Source organism: Protopterus annectens, chromosome 4.part0 (assembly GCF_019279795.1).
Source record: "Protopterus annectens isolate FY-2018-M chromosome 4.part0, PAN1.0, whole genome shotgun sequence".
Classification (NCBI taxonomy): domain Eukaryota; kingdom Metazoa; phylum Chordata; order Ceratodontiformes; family Protopteridae; genus Protopterus; species Protopterus annectens.
In genome coordinates, this window is record NC_056733.1 from 1,435,634,677 (window position 1) to 1,435,657,000 (window position 22,324).

At 36.0% G+C, this 22,324-nt stretch overlaps 1 protein-coding gene across 4 annotated transcripts in view; it reads left to right on the top strand.

The window, feature by feature from the left end:
• Positions 1-22,324, top strand: part of LOC122799895 (E3 ubiquitin-protein ligase RNF14-like) — a 513,500-nt gene that overhangs the window by 419,697 nt on the left and 71,479 nt on the right. For all 4 annotated transcript variants that reach the window (XM_044069272.1, XM_044069274.1, XM_044069273.1 and 1 more), the window contains exon 7: positions 19,791-19,921. In XM_044069272.1, coding sequence (XP_043925207.1) covers positions 19,791-19,921 — 131 coding nt within the window. The remainder of the gene's footprint in view (positions 1-19,790; positions 19,922-22,324) is intronic.

Genomic DNA, 22,324 nt, shown 5'->3' on the forward strand with positions numbered 1-22,324 from the left:
TTTGATTTCTTACATCTGTCCTGTGAGCCAGTTGGCAATCTAGCAGGTGTCATCGGGTTTATTCCCAGTTTATTTATCTTTTCTACTATGCCTGAGTGGGAAATTGTGTCAGAAGCTTTTGCCAGGTCGAGGTATGTGGTTTGTACCATTTTGCCTTTACCCATTGCTTTGATGACCTTTTCAAAAAAATCCACCAGGCTGAGTAAGCATGACCTGCCCTTGAATCCAGACTGAGACAGATCCAGTGTTTGGACGTTCCCTATGTCCTGCTTGATTAGTTCGATGATAAGTCTTTCCATGGCTTTCCATGTGATTCTGGTCAAACTAATGGGTCTGTAACTGCCTAGGTGTGTGGATACAGGTGAATGACTGTAGCTGTTCTCCATTGCGTTAGTGCAAAACTTGTGTGGAGGCTGAAACTGAACAGTGTTGTTAGAGGTGTGGCTAAATCATGCTTCATGCTATTTAAGATGCATCCAGGGATATTTTCAGGAACCACTGATGCAATCTTTTTAGCTTTTGGTAGCACTTTTAGGACTTGGTCTTGTATGATAGCTGGATGCAAGCCAGTTTTAGGTATATCTTGAAGGACAGATGCAGGGGAAAGAGGGGCAGAGTTAGAGCTAAATTTATTGAACAGTAGGTTTGCTATATTTTCAGCTTCAGTGTAGATAAAATTGTTCACAGTCAGCTCAGAGCATTGCTGTATTGTGCTTTTTGATTACAAACGTAAATAAAACATACTGTGTAATTGTCTTTGGCTTGGATAGCTATTTTAGTCTCAGATTTGGCTTTGGTGGATTTTATTAAGCTCCTGAGTTGTTTGCTTATTTCAATGACAAAGCCTCTAACATTCTGGGGATTCCCTTTCTTACTTTTGGTCAAAATTGTTTTCCTTTTAGTATAAAGCTTGTTGATATTATGATTCCACCGTGTGAGTTTGTTTATGGGTTTGCCCTGCACTTTTTCTTATAGGATATAGCTGCATCTAAGCAGCTGTTTACATGCTGGTGTAGTGTGGTGGTGTACATTTCTGCATATTCAGTGGAGTTAACTGGGTTTGGTGGGAATTTGAAGCTTGCTAATGCATCAGTTAGGAGTAGATAGTTTGCCTTAAAGAAATTTCTAGATGTAACTTGGGTGGAAGGGATTACTGGTTTCAGTTTTATTTTGAAAAAGAATGCTTTATGGTCAAACCTATTAAGTGATGAAGATATGCAAGATGCTCCCATATTAGTAAGGACAAAATCCAAGATGTTATTCCCCCTAGTGGGCACTCTGACTAATTGTTCCAGGGCATTTGTATTGACAAAGTCCAGGAATCTCTATGCTTTTCCACTAGTGGTGTTGTAGGTTTACCACTCTAAAGCTGTATAGTTTAGATCACCTAGAAAAATGGTATTGGGTTTCTAGTTCCTGTAGATAGGCATTGTGGCTTTCTTGTGTCATAGAGGGAGTTCTGTCGCTAGCTACTGTATGGTATGGGACCTTTCTGTCAATTATCTGGACATAAAGAAGTTTTACAAGCTTTGATGTGAGTGTTCTGGATGTAGATCGAAACACCTCCACCGTTTGCCCTCCTGCGTGGTAGCTGGTCTAAAGGTGTGAAAGGCATTAGAGCCCTAAGCAGCCAGAGTGCTCTTCACTGTTTTAAACCATGTCTCAGTCACTACACATACATCATTGTCCTCTAGAGTGAGAAGGGCTTGTAGGGAATGGAGTTTTTGTTTAGGCTCCTAGCATTGATCAGTAATATCATCATAATTTCCTTTGCTTGTTTCATTATGTTGGTAGGTTTATCAGATTGGTATTGCCTAAGAAAGGCACTATGTGAGTGGATAATGTGTTTGCTAATAATTGAAAGACTAGAGGGAACAAATGCAGGCCATCCCTGGCGAAGCAGCATGGTCTGTCTATCATATCCTCCCAAGCTGACAAATATTGGAACCCCTTTGAATGACATCAAAAACTAAGTCGATTATTGAAGTCAGTTATTTTTTGCTCATGTCGTGGCATCATCCTTGGAGAAGGTAGAATGCTGCTCAATGCTAGGCTCATACCTGCCTCGGACACATAGTCTGACAGCTGCATCATGTCTCAATTCATATAATTTAGGTAGGTACACCTCAAGTCATTAACATCAACTTGAACTATGACAGAGTCATACTGGTACTTGAGTACCTGTGTGATCTGATGGATCCTGGCACCAGTCAAGCAACTACCCATCATTCTTTTCTTCCATAGCCTGATAAGAGGCACCTCTGTATGTCTTACAATGCAGTCACCTGTAACAAGAGGGCTTGGGTGGGTAGATGCCTGACGTATGGACTCAGCATCTGTGACTTTGGGACTCCTTGTGCTATGTGAGGAGGTAGGCTTAACTTGCTGAGTGTAGTTTGTACCTGTGTTTTCTTTTGGAGGTTTGTGAGATTTCGGAAAGTTAATCTTTAGAACTTCAGCATATGATGGATTATGTGTATTGTGATGGCCTTGGAGAGGTATGATGTGTGGTGTACTGCTGATGATTTTGTTGCCTGAGCTTACTGTGTGTGAGATTTTTGCCTCCAATGATAATGTGCAAGTACATCTCTGATGGTTATGCTCTTTGTAGATGATCATCAGACAGTATGAGACAATTCTTACACTATCTCAAGATACTCATCTCAGTCAGGATGGCTAGAAGTTATGGGGAAGTGCTGGTCCAGGATACCAACAGGAATGATTCTGGGGACAGGGGTAACTATAACTGCTTGGAGTTCAGATTTAGGATAATGCTTGGGTGGACTAGCTACTGGGTATTTAAAGTTCAATACAAAACAACTACCCTGCAGGAACCAGTAAAATAATTTTAATAAAAAAAAATCACTAATTTAATACTAAAATCAATACAAGCAGTGTCAGTGCACTCAATATTATGTAATTTTATCAAAGGTCTTATAGCCTAGTGAGTAGTTTAAGGGGAGAGAATCTGCAAAATTATACTTAACGTGCTTATTTTCAATAATAATAAACTGGTAGATAGAGATTAAAGGTGTCTGTCTGAACAAGTTTGGAGATAATTGCAAACTAGATGCAGTCGTAGAATCTCCAAAAGACACCGACATCCTTCAAGAAGGCCTGGCAGAGAGTAATAACTGGTGCTTGAGTCAGAGTCTAAAACTTAGTACCAAAAATGCATAATAGCGTCTTTTGGAAATACAACCACCCCTGGAAATTACTACATTGATAATACACCCCAAAGAGTTGACCCCATGGTCAGGGATTTGTGAACACATATAAACAGTGTCTTGGCCTTTGACCATCATGCATCTACTATAATAAGGAATAATTCTATGTTGTGCCAGGTTATGGTATCTAGATCCAAATATGTCATTGTTCCTTTGTACTTTGCCCATATTTGACAAATTATTGAGTACAGAATCCCCTTCTGTATGCATCTGACCAGGTATATGCAACAACTGAAGCATCCATAGTGGTTCCTCACAAAAATAATACATGGTGTAGACAGCAAGTCCTACATTGCCTTCTAAGCATCCTTTGATCCAGCCTTTATGGACCTGTTACACATCTGCAAAATAAATGACATTAACAACTCCCTGTCTAGGGCCCTAAACCTCATCTGCAACATGAATAAGATGTGTTGGTGAGACTAGTATGTGTCTCAAAGACCAGCCCTTCTCTGGAACAGGCTTCCCATCCATGTGAAGCAGAACACCTCCCTGCCCTTATTCAAGTGCAACTTGGATCAGTGGATGGGAACATGTAAATTTGCCCCAGTCAACTGCCTATTTCCATTTTAGAAAAAAGGAAGTTTATAAATGCTTGATCACCAAAACTCAAGTTATACTAATAAAATGAGAGGTATCAAAAGCTATCAAATATACTTGGGAAGAATGGCTAGGCTTATAAAGGCCCTTTAGGGGCATTAGCTAATAATTACCTATGAACCTATGGAGTAGGTGGATTGAACATATTAAATTGGTCATGGATGTCAGAGTGTATGGTATGGAAGCAGGGCTAGCTACCTGCCAGTGTAAACACTCCCTCTAGGTGATTGTCACTGTTGATGTGGCACCCCAAAATGTGAAAAAGTGGTTGTGGATGAATGGATGTATAGCAGATTAGCTCACTTGGCTGATAATGCACAGTGTTGATCCAGTCTGTAATTCACACTGCAGTGGAGCCAGTGAGAGAGTGAACACTGGGAAAGAGAGCCCCAGGTAGAGAAAGTAGACAAGACTTTTTTTTTTTTAGCTTGAACTCACAATAGTGCTCTGACAATTGTGGAGGTGGAGCAGTTGAGAGGCATTTGATACATTTATAGTAGGCTGAGCTTTGAATTTATGTATCCAGTTCCCTAAAGGCATATTAAGTCAGTTTATTGACTTATGCATAATTAGCATTGTCGCCTCACTGTAAGACGCTGTCCGGTTCGATTCTCAGCTAGAGCATCTTCTGCGTGAATGGGCGTACCTTCGTTGAAGGTTGTGCATCAGGGCTGGCAACTCGGCACATAAAAATTAACTGCCAATCATTAGCGGACCGGAGTTCCACTGTGGCGACCCCTAACCGGGAAAAGCCAAAAGACACAAAATTGACTTATGCATAATTATACTTTTTTGAAGTTTATTCTAAATGAATGGGATGAGCTGTGATATAAATCTGTCTGCTTTAAAACGATATTAAAATAAGGGGTTTATATCACATGCTCGAAACACCAAAACATCGAATAACGCAACATTGAACTTATAACTGCCAAAACTGAAAACTCTGAAAGCTGAGAACAGTGATTTTTTTCCCCTGGGAAAAAAATCGCTGTTCCAGCAAAAAACATGAAACACACAAACACTACAAACAATGTCTATTGTGGGGGGCTTCACCCCCCACACCCCCTACTTAAATATACCAACTCCAAGATCGCACCACAGTGGAGGAAATAGCGAAGCCGCAGAAACGGCTCACCAAATTCTTTCCCTGGGAAAGAATTCGATGTTCCGCGGCTTCGCTGTTTTCAGTTTTCGCAGTTATGAATTCGTTGCTTTGTTGTTTTGAACATGTGATATGCACCCAAAATAAGCAATAGTGAATGCTGAAGCTATGTGCTCTGTTCTGTTTATCCACAAGGACTGCATTTAGAACTTGAGGAACCTGAGTGGTCGAACAGAAGCACAGTTTGGTAAAAAATGCACAGGCCATATCCCCAGCATTAAATATTGCTAATATGCCTTGGAATATATCATCTGGATTTTTTTGTTTAGGTGCTTGTTTGATATAGTCTGTGGAGTAACCTTGTTTTGAAAATAGTCCCTTTGTTTAACATTTTTATTTGTTTATATGTTATTTAATCATTTAGTCACATTTTCACTGAACCTTGAGTGTTACAGGAACATTAAAGGAAAAATTACTTTCTCCAGCAAAAGTCTGTTTTTATACTACTTTTTATTCTCAAAAAAATCTTTAAAATGTAATCTGTTTCTTTGCACCTTTACATGAATGTAGCTTAAAGTTGGAAGAAATGTAATTACTTGAACTAATATAGCAGGACTTTTATTTGACTTTTTAAAGCATGCATTTTATCAACAGGAAGCCCAAACAGTTACATGTAAGCTGTATGTAATCAAAGGATGAACGTAGAATATAGGTTACATATATAAAATCTTCTATTATAAGTTACAGACATGTTCTGCTAGGCCATCACAAATATGGTAGTAACAAATAAATCAAATACCTGATCTGAAGCAGCAATATTCCAGACTCAAAATAGTTACCGCTTCTTCATAATTTGCTCCAACTATAATCGTTCAAAAGCTCTCATAATCCTTTTTAAAAGCTCTTTCCACGAAACATAATTTGTTCACCCACCCTACCTTATTTGCATCTTTCTTCTTCTGTAGAGTATTTGTTAAAAAAAAAAAAAATCACAACCTAAAATGCTTCCAGAATCACAAAACCAAAGTATTCTATGACCATCTTCTGTATTTCAGTAGTAAATATATCTGAACTCTCAATGAGCAAGATGGATTCGGGCCTGAATGCAACACTGTGGCTGTTTTTGACACACACTGACGTGATTATTGGAAACGCTGACCAAGGCCTTCCTTCAAGAGCTATATTCACAGACATTAAGAAAGAAGACATCTGCCATTGTTAATTTTATTTTATTTGCCTGAATGTACCCGTAAAGACATAAAACGTAATAATTAAAAGGTCATGGGTGTTCAGAAGCCATGTAGCTGAAATGCTGATATGTCCTTAGGGGGTCATTTACAAATATCCCATGGGCCTCCTCTACATGAGGTTTAAGGTGCTACGTAGTGAAGGGTCTAGCTTGGCTGGGCCTTTCTTGCAGTTTTTTTAATGAATATTTTGCCTGTGACCTCTCTATCCTTTGATTAAGATGTTCTTTGGGATATTTTGCAGAAAGTTTAATGTTTATGTACATCTGGCTTGATTTTAAGCTCTTTGTTTCTAAAATATACTGTTGTCTAGAAATTAACATGGAGGACTAAAACTCTGACTTTGTAATAAGCTGCTTCCTGTCCCAGGGCTATAGAGTCTGAATCTTTCCACTTAACCAGACAGTGCTTTGGGACAATTGGAAATTTGGGCTAGGCTCCTTAATGGTCTTTTGGACTTCATGCATAGTAACTATTTATGGACTATAAACCTAAGAACTACTCCCTTCTCTCATAGCAGTTACAGCTACCAAGTTTCTTCTTAACCTGTTGCTGCTTCAAGAGTTGCTTAAAATCTTGGTGAAAGTGGGCTACCGTAAGTCAAACTACAAAATTCTATCAAGTGTAGTAACCCTTGGGTCAGTCCTTGGCCCTCTGCTGTTTTCAGTGTTAACTAATTTTAGGAACTAAGAGAAATTACCATGCTTGTCCACTGACAGAAAACACTGGAACGTGCGCAGGCGCATGCGCGCGCGCGCACACACACACACACACACACACACACACACACACACACACACACACACACACACACACAAAAAGCACTGTACCTGTCTCTTAGTCATGTGTGTGTCACAGCTCTGAGTATTTAAACTGCACACTGAGATTATTTAATTATACTGGCATTTTTGAAGTGTGTCCTTTAACCAGTGGGAAAGAAGATATGTACAGTTATCCTTCTTTCTTATAGTATCAGTAACATGTTAACTCCTGATGAAGAGCTCCTATTAAACTGAACATCTGAGAAGCTGTAATTTAACATATAACGTGGTCCAGCCAATTGTCTCTATGTTCTTCTGCCATGTTAATATTATAATTGAAAGATCTCTTGGCAGCCATAAATGCGGATGATGTTGTCTCCAGTTTATGTATCGTGTGTGTATAATGTCAGTATATTGCTTTCTGTAAGCTCTTAAATATTTCTTATTCCCATTATCTGTATTAATGCAAATAGGCACAAGAACATACCATTTGTACTGATGTTGTTTTTCATGGGTATCTCAGCATTTGCTCCAGTAATGTATGTATCTATTTCCATGTAACAGCTAGACTGCTTCTGTGTGGACCATGGAAAGTTTATCCATCTGTTTAACAGAAAAAATAAAATAAAATAGTACTTTCTTTTGTAGAATATACAATAATTATACATTACAAAAGTGCATCGTCTGCATTTATTCCACTAGGTGGCAAAGTATATCTTGATTTGGTAAATCATCTTTTTGCTTGAAAATTTTTATTATTTTAACGTTAAATTTAACAAATGGTTACACTAGTTTTATTGAAGAGCATGCTCTTCCAGTTTTATAGTTTCATTGTATTTGCAGGTAGATATTAAGTAGCAGAACAGAAACAAAGTGTGTTTAAATGAAGTATGTCTAGCCTTTGCTGCATTTACCGGTTGAAGTGTAATATCTGCTGAATAATATTGTGGCTTTAAGTTATTAGTTGTAACTAGCTAAGCAATTACAGTAACTACTAGGAATTTCTCAGAGACACATAAAGAACCCCAGCACCCTCTGTAAGCACTGTGGTAAAAAGGCCCTGTTTCTAAGATGCGTAGATCTGCCATTCGGACACACATTATCCACAATGAGAAGAAACCTCATTATCAGCTAATTTACATGTCTTTGAATTGCTGTTAACTACCACAAGAGGAACTTAATCTTAGTAAACTCACCATCACATGGTTTCAAAGCTACTTGTCCAGTAGGCAACAAGCAGTACAGTGGAGACAGGAACTTTCTCTTCTATTGCCAGTCACACTGTGTGTTCCTCAGGGCTCTATCATAGGCCCTTTACTTTTCTCCATATTCACTAATAACTTCCACACTTCTACTCTACATGCCTCAGTCATCCAATATGCTGATGAGTCTGCACTAATCTGCACCTCTCCCTCCAATAACTCAACCTCCAAACACAGGCCTCTTTCCTTTCTGTAGAAGAATGGCTTACTAAATCAGAGCTAATACTAAACCCTAACAAAAACAAACTTTTCATGTTCTACCCTACTAACCACCCCACTTCCATACCCACTTTTTCTATCACCTCTAACAACAAGACAACTATCTCTCCATTTACTTACACCAAACTCCTAGGAGTTGAAATTAACTGTTATATGAAATTTGACATTCACATTTCACTCACCATAAAGAAAGTTCATAAAAATGTGGCACTATATAGAAATAAACACTTCCTCACAAACACCACCACAGCTAAAATAGCACAAACACATCTCATGTCTACACTTCTTTATGCCTCCCCTATTCTCTCCAATCTTAGAAAATAAGACTTATCTAAACTTGCGGCCTACTACAACAAAATTGCAAGGTTTGCCAGTAATAGTCCACATCAAACACACCACTCATCACCCCTTAAAAAACTCAACTGGCTTGAACTTCCCCATCTTCTCCTTTATAACCAGCTTATAATAACACATAGGATTCTCTACTACCCTGACAATACCCAGCTGCATTACAAAATATAATACATCCTTAATCCAGTACTACAGTCCTATGCCCCAACAATAAACCTCTCCTTCAAGTCACTAAACCCAACAACTCCACAGGAGCCTCTCTGTATTCAAATTATATAGCCAAAAATAGAACACTCTGCCCACTAATATTTCAGCCACAGTCTCTCTAGCCCAGTTTAGGAAAGCTCTAAAAACATACCTTCAAACTAACTGGATCTGTAACTGTGACTCTCCAGGCTAGTCTAACTCCATCTACTCTTAACAACCTAACTTCAGGCATCCTGGCTTCATTTAATGTTATGTTTTTTTTTCTGTTGACATCCTAGTTTTATTTGATGTAAGATGTATAAAGATGTTAGCTTTATTTGATATAATGTTTTTTCTGTTGTCGCCCTAGTTTTATTTGATGTAAGCTGTATAAAGTTATATTTCTGTAACTGTGTAAATGGACGCTATTATACATGTTAAATGTGGAGCTTTTCTCCCCAGGCCTCCTCTGAAAAAGGACTTGTCTCCAGTCTGACTTTCTGGGTAACCAAATGTAAAATAAAATAAATAAATAAAAAAAATAAAGTGCATATCAGCACTTTTCTGTGGTAGCTAACATTTTTGGCCTATGCATCATGCATCTTATTGTTAAAAAAAAAAAACCTTCTTACACTACCAGATTAGTTATCAAAATAGGTTAGTTCTGTTCTCTGTGTAGTCAGAAAAAAAAACTGTGTAGGGTCTGAAAATGTTCCTTTTTCATGTTACATTATGTTTTTATTTTAAAGACTTAGCTAGTTAATTACAGTGTCCCTGTTGTCTAGTAGTGGTGCAGAAGGGTAATGTCCTCTATCAGAGGGTGCAGGTTATGAAACATTTTCAGTGCCTTTAAGACATGCTGTTTAGAATCTTTCTAGTGTTTCCCTGTTTTTTTTTTGTTTGCTTTTTTGTAATTGTAAGTGCCTTTACAGCATGCTATGAAGGCACTCCCAGTTATCTAGCAAGTACCTGTAAGGCACATTGTTTAATGTAATAACTGGGGGCTAGTGATTGTTTAATGTCATAACTGTGGGCTAGTGTTCCTACCCAATGGAGGCATTAAACAGGTTTTGTATTCCTCTTCTCCCACATCTTCTTTAAGTGCTGTTAAGGCATGGTAGTGAAGAGTTAACACTGGTGTATGTTGTTACCCTTGACCCATATCTTCTTTAAGTGCTGTTAAGACAAAGGAGTCTCCCTGTGTCTAGTGCCCCCAACCCACTTCTTTAGAGTTTTCCTTGGTGAATAGCAGTCTCTCTCAGTGTTACAAGGTCTGCTCTTTAGACTGTGTACATGTTGTGGTATGACAGCCCGTATACCCACCCAACCCACATTGACACATTTATGCACACAGAAACAGACACACACACACACACACACACACACACACACACACACACACACACACACACACACACACACACACACACACACACTGCACCCCGTCCAGACTCACTCACACACACACAAACACACACACACACACACACACACACACACACACACACACACACACACACACACACACACACACACACACACATACAATACTACATGTCCACTAAACTCCCTGGTACTTACCTGTACTGTGATGGATGAGCATGAGCTCATGGCTGTGTTCATTAATAGAATCAGCCAGAAGCAGATGTGTTATCCTACGCAGTTGAATGATTTTCAGAACTGCTCAACTATGTAAATGGTTTACTGCAGGCAGTTCCAGAGAAGAGCACATGGTATTTAGCATATGCCTCTCCCTGGAAGGATGTAGTATGGCCATGGAGACAGTCCACTGCAGTGCTGCGCTCCTTTGTTTTGCAGCACCATGGTAGGGCTGTCTGCAAATCAGAAGTGGTTACTGTGGGGCGTGGCTAGGATGCTGAACTGATAGCTGCACTTCATTTCAGCTCTCTTACCTCAATACAATTCCTGACAGGAATTTTACAAAATAATATTTAATTTGAAGAAATTTTTATTACTAACTTATTTCTAATAACTCTTGAGCATCTATAAGAAAAATTCTATTGTCAGAACTTGAATAATTCCTATCAAATTAATTACTGGAAAATCAGCACCAATATCAGCTTTACAGCATGAGTCATCTAAGGAATACAGCACAAGACTCTTCTCTCAAAAAAGACCTGCAGTCTCTCATTACAAATATACAGGAACTTACAATAAAAATCGACAAGATGGACAATAAAATAGATACTTTTAAAGAAAAGTGCTCACAACAACTGGAACAGCTTCAAGAAATGTTTACACAGCAGAAAGGACAGATATCACTTATTGAACAGTCATTAAGTGACATTGACACTAGAGTTCAAGTAGAAGAACAACAAACTGAATTCTTACTTCAACAGAATACATATTTACTAGAAAACTTGATGATATGGAAAACCGAACAAGAAGAAATAATATTAGAATATATGGTCTACCAGAAAAATCTGAAGGGGACAATATGATAAACTTTCTTACCACCTGGATACCAGATGTAACAAAAATACCTGAAGCTCTTTCATATGGTATAGAACGGGCATAGATCACTAGCAGCTTCTGGAAATGCTTCTTCTCCGGTAAGAACAAGCCGAGATCTATAATTGTGAGACTTTTTCTACACAAGATAAAGATCTTATATTAAGAAATGCTTGGGCAAATTCTCCCATCAAATACAATGATTCATTAATAAGATTTGACAATGATTATTCTACAAAGGTGGTTTCAAAAGAAAAGAATTTCTACCAATAAAAAACCTTGAAGAAAAAGCAACTGAAAGTCCATCTTTTATTTCCAGCAAGACTGAAAGTTTTTCTACCAAATGGAATAAAAATCTTTGAAACAGTAGATTCAGCAATAAAATACCTTACCAACAACAACATCCTAACACATGAAGAATCTATGGACTGGACAATAAGTACAATCAAGAGAAATGCTGAAGTAAATAATTGGAAAACTGTTGAGCAAAAGAAAAAAACTAAAGGACAAATAATCTTACATATGTTATATTCTGTAAAAATCTAAATAATAATACTAACAACAAAAGAAAAGTTCTTACTGTCTTCAAGTTACACCAAAACAGGTACTGTTTTCAATTATATTTTAAATGTCAAAATTAGCATAAATGTAAATACATTTATCTCAAATCACATCAATATACTAAGCATAATTTAAACATTACTCTATTTTTCATTATTATCCATCTATTATTTTCATATTCTTAATCAGAGTAATCAATGCATAATAATGTTCCCAAATAGTTTATTTATTTATTTATTTATTTTCTCTCTTTGTGTTTTGTTGTTTTTATTTTCTCTTCTTTTTATTAAATCTTCATTAACTTATAATACTTTAATCAGTATATGGTTATATTGCTTAATAGGTATAGTAATGGCTGCTATATAACTTATTATTAGTTACATCCCTGATAGTATTACTTTTATAAGTTAAAAGTGTCCCTGTTTGGATAAACGCCAATGCTGGGCAGAAATGTGTTGCTTTTGAAATGAAGTATTTCAGTTAGGATGTATCATAAGACTACTTTAAATAATCTTAAAAGATGTTCTGCCTTTGACCCATATGCACATACTGATATAGTCCAGTGAAAAATATGTTTTAAGTGATATTTTGAGGCTATAAGTCAGGTGTGTTGTGGCTCCAGACATCCGGAGTTGAAAGATGCTTGTGACTAGCTTAGATATCCTGTTGTCTTTTTTTTGTAGAGAAATAAGGCATAGCATGTTTAAAATGCAAAGTTTGACAGTTGTGAACACTACTCCGTAAACTAGAGTGCTTGCGTGCCACTACATGAGTTTGTCACCAAATAAGAGGAGGGAAAAGAAAAAAGAAAAACACATACCTTTTCCCGCTTGGTTCTCGAGACAATTTAACAGCCACAAACATCACTAGAAACTTGAGTTACTTATTGCTTGTCACATTTACTTGTGTACGCCATCCCCTGACTCTTTCTAATTGACGTCTAGTCAGAAAATAAGCTAGGTTCACATTTAAAGATACAGAAACCTAAATTCCTTCTAAGGAAACATAAATAATATAAAGGTTCATATAAATATACACAGATATTTATTTTTGAAGCACTTTCAGTTTATGGCTACTGATGTCTTCTAGCACCTTGATAGATAAGGACATATATCTGCTTGTCTTTCTATCAGTTTAGATTTCCAGACATTTTAGCTATCCCTTACTATGTTTTATACAGCAGAGTTTAAAAGCAGAAATTAATCATCAGCAAATAAAATCACTGCTGTTTTACAAATTCTCTAAAGAAACTAGTAAATGTCAAGCAACTGACAGGTTTGTTTTGGGGAGGGTTGCCATTTCCCACGCTGGTGCTCCTGTAGAATACTACTGATGTCCTGCTGCCAAGGTATGCCCTCGGGTGGGCAGGTGGGATGCAACAAGAAGGTTGGATGTGCATTTGGCAAATCAAACATTTAGATGGTGGTATGGTATACTAGATGGAGAAAGTGGAAGCAATGATTGTATAGGCAACTATAATGAGTAACATAACAGCAGTGGATTTGACCCGGTGTGTCAATTATACAATGTTTATATCCCATGTGGCTTTGGGCTTTGTCGAAGCATCTGTGTTCTACACACATATTGTGTTGGATCTGATTTGAGTGGAAGGGGGAGAGGCTTAGCCCACACCCTAATTTGTTACTGGGTTGCCATGCATTATGGGCATGCATTGTGGCAGGTACTCAACAGGCTATCCATCCTTAGATGGCTCACGCTGTTCCCGTTTGCTCATCTGAATGGTGACTGCGGCTGTGCTCTTTTTGTTATGTTGCCTGGCTGTGGCTTCACCCTTCTTATAATATTGCCTGGCTTTTTACATTATCAAGAATGACGCAATACTAGTGTATGCGGGTATATCATGTTACTGTTAGTGTGGACAAGGATGCTTGACAATGCAACTATGATTCTTGGACCTTTCTGCAGACGGGTGTGTTGTCTGGCAGTTGAGAGCCTGGTTGTTCCTGATCAGCGGACCTGTATTTTTGTGTTTCAATGTGACTGCATGAAAGGATGCCAGTATTGGTCTGCAAGTTTGGTGGGCAGTAGATTCGTTGGGGATTGATTTGAGGAGACACTTGTATTATGGCTGGGGCACTTGACATTTGATAAATGTATCCTCTCAATGATACATTCTGTCTGGTCATTGGCTGTAAAACAACTTTTCTGAGAAATATTGTTGTGGTGCCAGTTAATGATTTGGATTAAATGTTTCTATATACAGTCGTGAAGCAATTGCCAGGATAAAATGGTACTCTTGCAGTGCATGGATCATCGTGGCTGTCCTCCGATGTTGGAGGAAAAACAAGCTTCTTGGACACCTTTTTGACGTGGTAAAGGTGTTACCCCATGGTTTGAATACTTTTTGTCTCTTTGCTGCAAAATGGGTTGGGAATTTTGGCCTGTAATATTTTCAGACATGGTGGTTTGAATCTTGGCAGCTTCCATTGTTTTGATGTGTTCTCCAGTATACTTTTGTTCAGTCATAGGATTGAATTACTGGTGTTGAGTAGGTCAGGATTGTATCTCCAGCACTTGTTGTCAGCAGATAGACGCACTGGTTGGGTGTCAGTCTAAGCTGTGGGAGTTGATGTGTGATATACATAGATGTTTGCTTTGAGGGTGTGGTCAAGTGCGCTGCAGTTTTACCTCTGTACTGTGTCAGTTTTCATTGTGCAGGGTCCCTCTGAGGGTTGATGGAAGTGTTGGCAACAAGACACTCAATCAGGTAACAACATTATGAGTGGTCTCTTGGATAAGGGAGCTGTCTAAATTGTGATCTTGTTGTCTCCAGCCATGGGAATTGTCATTGAAAAGCTGAAAAATGCAATCAGAGGAACATATTTAATGTCTACTAAAGAAATATTAATATACTTATACATTGTATCGCATTTCAGTTTATATTAAACATGAAATATGATGTGGTTTCAGAACTATTCATGTTTTTATTCCAATATGACTTTGCAAATATTAATTTAAACACTGGTTTCGGACTTGAGTAGTCTAAAACAATTGCACAACAATGGTACTGTATTATACAGTAATGTCAGTAAATAGTTTTCAACAGATGTATGAAATATACAGTTATAGATTTTAACATGATGTTTATTAATACCCTAAATTATTTTGAAATGATACTACCTTAATCTAAATATTTGTACCTTTTTGAAACCTGCTTAGAAGTAAGTATTATTGAATTACAATAAGATGAGTAAAGAATATATGTATATATTTTAGCTGATTAGATTATCTTAATATATTATTCAATTATCTTTATTTAAAACTAAGAGGATAAGAGAAACTGATCCAAATATTATTTGTGAGGGTAGAAAGTTTGTTTGGTTAGATTCACTAACCAAACAAAGAGGTATATTACCTCATAGCAATAGGGAATGGTTTTTAAGGTTAAGAATTACAAGTTTGGAAGTTCTTTGTTTTTTTTATTCTATCACTTTGGTGTCACTCAGAAACATGCAAAAATCATACAAGAAAAACTTTTTGAATACTGTATCCAAGATGGAACTAAGAATAAACAATATTTACATAAACTCACACATAAAACAAACTCAAAACTAGGAAATGAAATGTTTATCCATAAATGTTAATGGTCTAAATAATAGTAATAAAAGGAGAAGCCTATTCAAGTACATAAACTTACATAAACCACAAATAGTCTTTTTACAAGAGACACACTTATTAGATAGAGATATAAACAACTTAAATATTAATAATTACACAGTACTAATAAACTCTCAATACAAAACAAAAAAAGAGGAGTAGCTATACTACTTGCAACTCAACTATAACACCTAAAATAATTACTACTCATCAAGATACATCAGGTATGTTTTGTCTAGTTTCAATAGAGTTAAATAAGAGAATCTATACCTTAGTAAATCTATATTGGATCCCAGGACTAGGATTAAAAACAGTTAAACAGCATTTTGAAGAGATAATTCATTTAACTAAGGGTAGCCTGATATTGGCAGGAGACTTCAACTGTATAATGAATGAAAAAGATACAGATTCTAAATCCAAAAGAAGAAAACAACCCATCTCTAAAGCACTCTCAAAATTTATAGATACATTGTATTTAAAAGATATAAATGAATTTGCAGAACCAGACTCACTAATCTTCACATTTTATTCTCATAGATATAAAACTAACTCTAGAATTGATAGAATATATGTTGCCAATGACCTAATAACAAAATTGACAAAGTCAAAATCATAAATTGTCCTTTATCTGATCATAATGCCATAGTCTTTGAGATAGAGCTTACACCATTTTATTCAAATCCCATTACTAGGATACCTTCCTATATCACAAAATTGAGAGATTTCAAAGAATTTTATGAAGAAACAATCAAAAACTTTCTAGAAATAAATTACACAGAAGATATTTCAGAAATATATGTCTGGGATTCATTAAAAGCAGTTACATATGGGAAGATATTATCCTGGTACATAAATAAAAGGAAGTTATGGAATAAAGATATGCTAGACTTACAAAACAAAGCAGATAAATTGAAACTGGAAATACAAAAGGGTAATGCTACTCAAGTTCAAGAACTTACACAAATCAATAAGAAGTATACAGAATTGCTACACCATAAGATTATGATTAACTTAGAAAAGATAAAAATAAACTCATACTCTACTAATTCAGCACACCTGAGATACTTAACTAATAGAACAAAAAAATTTAAATCTAAACAAATAAAAGAAATATTTATTCCCAATACTAACAAAAGAGTTACGGAACTAAATGATATTTTAGAAGCATTCAGACTCCAATTTAACATTGATAATTCCATAAATACTCAAGATACACCTACTAAGGATATAAAAATACTTAGAAAACAATATTCATATTAAATTAACACAAGAACAAATAGACATTATAAACAAACCAATCAATATGACAGAATTAAAATCACAAATTAAAAAGCTCAAGACAAATAAAGCACCTGGCCCAGACAATATGCTACCAGAAATGTATAAATTAATACCCAATCAAGCCATATCTTTATTATTAAAAGTATATGATATAGCCAATAAAGATTTGAATATACCGCCTCTTGGAAATATTCATTGATATCCCCAATTATCAAACCAGATAAAGATGAAAAACAGTGTTCCTCATATAGGCCAATATCATTACTCAATATAGACTACAAGATGTTTATGGCTATATACGCAGATAGGATCAAACACTTTCTTCCTTTCTTAATTCACAAAGATCAAACAGGTTTTATTAAAGGAAGAAATACTTCAGATAATATTAAAAGAATACTAACATTAATAGATTATAGCAAACATAAAGTCCTAAATTTAAATGTAATCTCATTAGATATTAATAAAGCTTTTGATTCGGTTAACTGGAACTTTCTTTCACTAGTTTTAAAAGAATATAACTTTCCTTCTAATTTTAATAATCTTATCCAAATACTATATGAAAAATCTACTGCATATGTTAAACTGGGATCATATAGATCAGGCCCTATAACAATAAAAAGGGAACTAAACAAGGTTGCCCTTTATCACCATTGTTATTTGCATTACTCATAGAACCCTTTGCAAATCAAATCAGATCAAACAATAACATAAAGGGCATTTGTATTAATAAAATGTTAAACCTTAAAATCCAACTCTTTGCTGATGACATACTATTAACTCTCTCAGATGCAAATGAGTCTTTGAATGCTCTATTTAACTCCATGAATAAATTTCAAAATATTTCAGGCTTAAAATTTAATGAAAACAAAACTAAAATTATGCCCTGTAATTGTAAAAAAAATAATATAAACAAAAGATTTTCCAAATATATAGTAACAGAAAGTAAATTATTATATCTGGGAATAAATCTACTCAATGAATTAACAGATTCTCTAATATTTAACTATAATAAAATACTAGACAAAATAGAACAAACAATTGGTTACTGGAATAAATATATCTTTTCAACAGCAGACAGATTATATCTTATTAAAATAAACATATTTCCCAAAATATTATACTTAATACAAAATTTTTCATTGCCACCTCCCAAATATATTATTCAAAGATACAATAAACTAATTTTAAATTTTCTATGGTTTCCAAATAAACCCCTTATAGCCTTAAATAAACATTTGCCAGATTGGGAAGATGGTGGAATTAATTTACCGGATATTGATTTATATATTACCTCATCTGTTATTAAAAACATAACACTATGGTTAAATAATTCATACACACCTATATGGAAGCAAGCCCATGAGCAGATTTACATAGAAATCAATTATAATCACATACAAGACAACTTAACAGTAATACCATCACCCCTTATATGGATGTTAAAAGATTATTTTTAGGAAAAGAAATAATATTAATAAATTGCCATCAAACTATGTAAGCTCTACACTTTCAGTGTTCAGAACATATATAAACAAAATACCAAATATTAATTCTTGGATTTTTCTTATTTTCCTATAGCTTTTACACCAAATATTCTAGATACATTCCAAATATCTAAAATAAATATACTTAAAGAAGAAACATTACTCTTTTGGCATCAACTTATAGAGAAAGGGAAAATTCTAACAAAGGAACAGATAATTTATAATTATAATATAAATAAAGACAATTGGCTGTTTTACAAAATCTAAGGCATTTTCTTATAAATAAAATAGAACAAATGCAACCTTCAGTTAGACATGAAGCTCCAAAACTCATTGAATACCTTATTCTTATCACAAAACAGCCTTATCAGGGTACAGGTTATTTGTCTAATATCTATAAAATTGTTAAAAAAAACAAAAAACTATCATGAAAAATCATACTGGGATTATTATACTTTAATAAACAACCATCCTCCAGTTGAAGAAGAAAAAAGTAATATTCTAAAGTCTTCCAAATTTTCTACATTATCAAAATACTGGCAATTATTCACTTGGAGATATCTACATAGAAGTTTCTATACACCACATAGGTTAGCCAAAATGTATTCTATTGAAGATCAATGTTGGAGATGCCATACCAAGATAAAAGCAGATTGGCAGCATGTTTTTATGAATGTATATGTCTCAATATGTACTGGAAATCCATTAATTATTTTTTCAGACTGTTTATAATGATAATTTTCAATTAACAAAGTCTTTAATTTTATTCAACTCTCCTATTCCAAACTGTGTACCAAAAAGACACTAAAATTCTATGGTCACTATTGGCTATTTCACGTAAAATCATAACTATACACTGGAAAAATGAGGCTTCGCCTACGTTCAAGGAATTTGAGACTTTAACAACAACAGTTGCTCACATGGAAATATTAACAGTGAAGAACAGAACTAAAAGATCTACTTCTTACTATTACTCTTGGATGAAAGTACTGAAAATACTTGAAAATATCGAAGAAGATATATCATCTTATGTTTCTAACTTTATATAATATAGAATTTCAATGTTATTTGCATAGACACCAATGTAAATAGTTATATAATGGTTTGAAGTTAGTAATGTTTTAGAATTGTAAATATGTTATTTATCTTTATTTCATGTAATGTTTAAGACATCTTATTTGAAATAATAAAAAAAAAATATTTAGTGAAAAAAAAAGAAGTGGTTACTGTGAGGTGTACATCTCATGGTAATCTTTTTAAATCGGGCCCTTTATTTTTTGTACTACAAAAAAGTCCTGTGTCTCTTCTCTTCAGCACACTGCTAAGTCTTTTCAAACCATCTGCATTGTTACACCTAACAGTTTATTTTTCTGAGGTATTACACTACTGTTTATAAACTTTTATTTAATTTCTTTGCAGAAAGATGGTGGCTGCAATAAAATGATCTGCGGTCGTTGTGGACATATCTTCTGCTGGATCTGTCTCCGTTGTATTGAAGATAATCCATATGAGCACTTTCGGGATCCAAATTCAAAATGCCCTCGTGAAATGTATGTTTAAAATGTGTATTATCTGTCATACATTCTTAGTTGTTGCATATAAAACAGTCTATTGTTTGCTGGACTTCATTATTATTTATATAAGGGGAAGCTGGAGTGCTTCTTGTAAACAAGAGAGGCTAGAGGATAAGTCATTTATCTTTGCTGAGTGCTGACTTGCAGTGATCATTAGGCTGTAATGGAGCACTGAGTTGATTGGAGTATGAAGTGACTTGAGAAACAGCACATTTTGCACATAGGACTATATCATTCATTTATTTTTTTCTCATAACTGACAGAGAAAAGTAATAGGCACCTGGGAAAAACAACAGCTTGACTTTAAAATGAACCAGTTAAGTACATATATTTTCAGAAGAGTTGGTTACATCATTCATTCCTTAATACTCAGTATTAAAAGTAGTAAGCAGTTGTGCAGAGGAAAACAAAAGTTAACTTATTGCTTCCTACCTGAACATACTCAGCAGGAAAGCTGAGTTGCTGTGTAACCTAGAAGAGCATACTGTCTAAATAGGGGAGTTCCCTTGACTCTGGAGATGAGAATGCAAATTTTATTTATGTATTTATTTATTGGCATTTAATTACATGGAAGGTCCACTGGGACAGTAAAAGCCCATTTTCAGTAGAGACCCAGGGAGAATAGCTCCAGGATTGTAAAAATCATACATTACAAATAAACATTTCAAGAAAATGAGTCAGAAGTCATACATTACAAATAAACCTTTAAAGAAAAAGGGAGCTGATGCAATAACAAAAAATAAAAATGAGATTTGCTACAATAGCAAAACAATCGTACAGAATAAAAAATATAAATCACATAAGTATTATACATTGTAATTAAAAGAGAAGTTGACATTTCAGGAATGATTGAGGTGAAGTACAGGCCAAAAGATCAATTACCAGAGCTGTCCAGGTCTAATTTTTAATGTGAATTACAGATTGTAGACTATATGGTAAGCATCCAGACCAGAGATGAGTATAGTGAGGAAGGTTATATTGTGTATACAGCTGGATGGGTAGAGATGCTGATGTTCTTTGTGTTTCACTGTTGCAGTCATCACATTTGGGTTATCCTGCCAGGGGTAGCCCTCAGTCGGCCCAAATACCAGAGGCTTAGTATTTTTGCATCGGTTGCTGTCACTCCAGGACTGACATCAGGTCGTCAGTGGTATAAAAACAAGCAGCCAATGCCATTACATCAGTCTTTCTTGCCAAGGAGCCCGAAGCAGAAGCAGTTACAAGTGCCGGTCGGCCACTACCTGAGTTTTCATTTCCAAATTGAAGTTGAAGTCTTCTAAAGCTAAGTACCCCGTTGGGGATCCTTTTTTTTTGCTCTAACCAATGTTAGAAAAAGTTAACAATTGTCTCGCCTCTGGAAAGCAAATACCACACTGAGACTTCCATTCCTACTGCATCACCTGTTTAGGCCCAGACCACGACATCCCCCGCTGTCGCTTTTGTGCTTTGTTGAATGCCAGAACTATACGTCGTCGGGCCCTTATTGTAGCTAGATATTTCCGCTTTCAGTCCTCAAATTCCGATATGGCTTTGGTAAGCCATCTGACTACCAATCTTCTGAAAAAACATAAGGATAAAGACAGAGACAGACCACACAAGTCCAAAACTGCCAGCGACGCTTCTGTTAAGCTAGTCATCAGTTCTCTGGTCCTCAGTGAGGTGCTTTCACAGCCCCTGAAGCCTGCTTCTGTGGATTCACAGGCTACTACTAAGACCCTTTTGGAGTCCAGTATGCCACAACTTCGACTAAGGATCCTGCCGATGTCTGTACCCTGGATGGGTCCAGAGCGGCTGAGCAGGCACCGGCTTCTGAGGAAATACTTCGCACCACAGATACTCAACACAGACCGATGACTTCTTTTGCGTCTTCAGTTCTTTCTAAAACTACCGAGTTTCTAAGGCCCAGGGTACGAACTACACCCAAAAAAATGACGACCCAAGATTAGGCACCAGCTTCCTTGCCTCAGTCTCAAATGCTTAAAATGGCGGAAGACCTTATTATGCTTATTAGGGGAAGCCAGGCTACTCCTTCCAAAAGAAAAAGAGACTTGTTCCCAGTAGTTTTATCTGAACAGGAGTTCGATGACTCTGATGCATTTGAATATGAAGATATGCAACCCCTCTCTGCTTATGAGGATTCTGATACAGAGGAATCCATTCCTTCTGCCTCTCCACCCCTGGATTTTTCATTTGGGGAAACCCTACGTACTTTAAGGAAGCATTTCCATTGGGACTCTCAGTACTACCCTCAGTCAAAAAAGAGACTTAGGGAGTTCTTAGATCTACCACAGCACAGACCTTTGGCCTTTCCTGCTGTCCTGGATGTTGTGGGTGATGTTTTTATGGAATCCAGTCTGACTTCTGACACCCTTCCTGCTG